The sequence below is a fragment of the Dendrobium catenatum genome, unplaced genomic scaffold (assembly GCF_001605985.2).
Source record: "Dendrobium catenatum unplaced genomic scaffold, ASM160598v2 fragScaff_scaffold_1038, whole genome shotgun sequence".
Lineage (NCBI taxonomy): Eukaryota > Viridiplantae > Streptophyta > Magnoliopsida > Asparagales > Orchidaceae > Dendrobium > Dendrobium catenatum.
Window position 1 is genome coordinate 2638129 of NW_021319500.1, and position 4390 is coordinate 2642518.

At 35.3% G+C, this 4390-nt stretch overlaps 1 protein-coding gene across 1 annotated transcript; it reads right to left on the bottom strand.

Moving 5' to 3' along the window:
* Positions 1-881: 881 nt before the first annotated feature.
* LOC110093431 lies at positions 882-4044 on the bottom strand. Its single transcript, XM_020818311.2, has 4 exons — positions 3224-4044; positions 1818-1888; positions 1406-1703; positions 882-1237 (listed from the first exon to the last, which is right to left on the bottom strand). Exons 1-4 carry the CDS (start codon positions 3347-3349, stop codon positions 1052-1054), a joined length of 681 nt encoding a protein of 226 aa, XP_020673970.1. The 5' UTR covers positions 3350-4044; the 3' UTR covers positions 882-1051.
* Positions 4045-4390: the final 346 nt, after the last annotated feature.

The following is a 4390-nucleotide window of genomic DNA, read 5'->3' on the forward strand; positions in this document are numbered from 1 at the left end:
TCATGGTCTATGACAGTGGCTAGCAGGTGGTGACAAAAGTGATAAATTTATGATATATTTTGAGCTCACTCAAATATGAAAAATTTCAAATACACAAACTAAACTAGTTGATAACTTTCAATTGCATAATTTTACACTGCATTTATTTTACCTCAAATCAAACACGAGTAATATTAAACCTTCTACATTTAGAATACTTTACACCCTTTATACTTCAAATCAAATAGCCCCTTAAGAAAATTTTAAAGAACTTATTATGTTTTTATTATGCTAATTATTTCATTACAAATCATACTCATTTTCATTATGTTAGTGCATGCTACATTCAACTGGACGGCGGTATAAAATTCTGAAGCCTTAATGGTTATATTTGATTTTCTTGCTATGTTATTTGCCTTTGATAATGAACTAATATATGGCCATCTTTTAAGTCACAAATGATCACAGAATAGCTACGTTGGTATTTGAGATGCATAGGTAGATGAAGCAGTAAACAGAAATAAGAGTAACCAATGCAGAGTATTCACAGTTCTTGCAGGCTTAACCTCTCAAGGAAGAACATTCTGCAAATGTCTCCTTCCACTCAATGTTTTACTTATGAAGATGTCAAATTGACTGATCTAAAAGAATAATTGAATACTGTGGCCTGATTTGGTTCATAGAAATGGATCAGATGGCAAACCCAGGCTTCGTTTTTTACTGCTTCTTAAAACGACTTTCTTAAAATTTCTTGTAATTTTTTATGAGAAAATCGTTTTAAGTAGTAAAAAAGCCGTCCCAAATGAAGCCCCAGTGAAATAAACATTTCATAACCATGATAACAACAGATATTTAAGCAAGCAAGGGAAAGACCTGCTACCAAGCAAAAACTACAGCGAATATCTACAACTTCTATCAGCTTTGCATATCTCAGTAACACAATGTTAATCCTTCCCTTTGCAAAGGCAAGATCTTTATGAAAAAGGAGCAACTCTAATGGGTTATTGGTAAAAGTGATCATATACATAAATCATTTTCACTAATGATGCAAGCAATAGTAGGTCTGAAACCTTCAAAGGGAGCTGATCTTGCCATGAAATTTTCCAGTTCCCCACCCAGATTGGCTGCTACCAATCTCTCTACAAACTGAGAACTTAATATCATCAACCATAGCATCTCCTCCTTCAATGAAGGTCCTCTTCAACTTGTCTATCTTGAGGGGCTCCCATTTCACATCAAGCTCCATCTCTTCACCATTCTAAAAGTTGAAAAAAAATAAAAAACTTAGTCAAGACATTGATGTGGAATGCTGTGACTGAGCAACAAGAATTTTTTTTACAGATAAAAGATCTACCAGAAACTTTTAACATTAAAAGATTTATAGCAGAACTTGTCTTAGTTCACAAAGGAGGATCTATCTGATTACCGGTAAGGAGACCTGATTCAGATCTAATAATTTTGGAGCAGTTTGAACAGAAGCTTCGTTTGTTTTGCGATTCCTCTCTTTCAAAGGCACTTTGAAAAGGTTATAATCAGTTAATTTTGGGAAACTTTGAACTGAAACTTCTTTTGATTTGAGATTCCTTTCTTTTAAGGGTGGCTTGGTTCCAATAACAGGATGATAAGGTTGGTTAACTTCTTTGCAAGATTGTCTCTTCACCCTGCACGGTTTTGCCGAAACCCGAGGAATGTTTGAGAAAGACTGGTATTTTTTGCTCAAGAATCTGCAGCAACAAATATTGCATGATACAAATGGCACCATGAAACATAAGCTAATAGAGTGATTAACATACAAAATGAAGAAGAGCTTGTAAAATAATAGAAGAGTCAGTTCTTACTTCACTTCAGCCATTAGCTTGAGTTTCCTCTGCAATGCCTTGTTTAATCTCTCCTTTTTCCCTTCAGTTTCCTGAGAAATAACCCGATGATGTTTTCCATAAGGTATGCAGAAGGAGCTCATATAATATAAAATATGAATTCAAATACCAAAAATCATAAATGACATGTTTGGTTTAAAGGAATTAGAAAAAACACAAATAGATTTTAAATTACAATTTCATATTGGATGATTGGATCAAATGCAAATTAAGGGGCTGTTTGTTAGTAGGATTTAGGCCAGATTTGAGGCGGATTTGAGCGAAATCCAGCTAAACAGCCTAAAATGCAAAACTAAATCTCACGGCAAATGAAAGCTACCGTAGACGGAAAATTCCACGTTTTCGTGCTTAATCCCGGATTTCCGAAATCCCATTTTTTGCCGGATTTACGAAATCCATTGGCTCGAGAGGAGTCCGCTCGTTAAATCCGCTCTATAGCCAAACAGTCACATGGAATTTAATAGGATTTTTTATGAATGTTACCAAACATTTTTCAGGATTTAGGTCCATCAAGATCTCCTTAGAGGATTTACGAAATCCTATTTAAATTAAATCATGGGTGCTACCAAACAGCCCCTAATAGATAAGTGGTTTGCAGTAATAAAAAATAATACCACTGACCATAAATTAATAGGAATTGAAATATGTATAAATAACTTCTTCCATTTACAATTCTCACATAAAAAACCAGAAGAAAACTTATATCATTGTTGTGATTCAGATTTAACCTTTCTTTAGAAAGAAAGAAAGGTTCAATTTTTCATTAATTAAACATGTAAAAAATATTTTTACACAATTTCTCTCAAATAAACGAGTGGGGGAGAGGGTGAACGGATTTCAATTTATTTTCTCCATCATTTTCATTTCTTCTTTTGCAATTCCTTCAAACTAAACAGAGCCACAGAGTGGTAACACCAAAGAAAATTCTATGATAAGGTAAAGAAATGGAACCTCGAAGGGAGGAAGGTTTGATGGATTAACAAAATAAACAGATAAAAATATTTAATGAAACACATCACAGAATTACACAAATGATAATCAGGAGCATAATCACATGAAGAGAACAAAAAACATGATGGAATAAACCCTAAATCGACCAAAAAAAAAAAACTATGCAAGATATAATCTAGAACCCTAAATCAGAAATCAAAGGACATAGAGCAACATAGAGAGAGAAGTCCTCCAAAAGCTCGAAGAAGAAAAACAGAAAATTTTAGGACCCTCAATAAACCTAGCAGAAAAAAATGTATAAAAATCTGACAAACCCATATCTCTAACAAATTTAAGTAAACATATAGAACCAGTTACGAAAAAAACTAAAAGAGCCATCAGATCTATGCAACCAATTTCCAAAAACAAGATCCCACCTTGAGCAACTCCTGATAATCCTGTAACAAACACTGGTGTTTAAACCTCGCTCTGTCCTCCTCCCCAACCAGGAAAGAAGAAGAAGGCCCTGGATCCACGGAAACCCTAATCTTCCTTTTCATCATCTTCGCCAAACCAAAAAATAGCAAGAAGAAAAAGAAGGCTTGGAAATAGCAGAAGCTAGAAGAGAAAAGAAGGTAAGCACTGGATGAGATCTGAACCGCCTTGCAACGAAGTCATAAAGATATACAGAGAAGAGAGGAAAAATTGTGAGAGAGAAAGAAGTGGAGATAATGGAGAGATAAAGGCGGAATAGAGAGAGAGAGAGGGGAGGTTCCTTCCCCAATTTTCTCTCACCAAGGGTCTGACCGTGACCAAAACACGAAAGAGGCCCATATAAATCAAGAATACGAGAGCAACCCCTCCTTCCTTTGATGGAAGAGGTGAAAGACGAGTGTTTTTCGCACATTTCCTTGATGAATGGAATAAAAAGACTGGATTTTTTTTGGGGTTTGCAGAGGGGCATTTGTGGCACCCTCATCACTCTAAAAATTTGATATTGGAAGGAGGTGGTTCGGTTGGAAAGCCACCCTTCTTCCCACCACACGCACAGCCTCTCTCTATCTCTTCCCTTCCTTTCTCTCTCTTATTTTTCTTCTCTTTCACATAACTTTGGTCCACCTTGGCCATTGGCATGAAAGGGAGAGAGAAGGGACACTGGTCTCCTAGGCACAGCGGTTTGAGATAATTTTCTTCTGCTCGTTGTATCCTCTATACTTGAAGGGAGAGAGAGAGAGAGACAGAAAGAGGTGATAACCTCTTCTGTAATGTTGCAGATTTTGCTGCCTGGTACTATGTAGAGCCGTTTGATAGTGGACGGTGTAGGAATGGGATGGGGACTTTTCATCCAATATTTTAATATTCCGGAAAGGCCCCTACAAGCTTTTCATCATAGCAAAGCCAACTTCTCTCTTTTTATTTTTTATTTTTATTTTTCTTTTTTAATTTGAGTTTTTAAACCTTACAAATGAAAACAAAAATTTCAACCAAGGAGACCGACTGCATACACTTCAAAGGAAAAGTTTATTAAAATTGACTAAAAAAACTTTTATAGATATTTAACAGAAGATTTTTATATATAATACACAAAATATTAGAATTCAAAT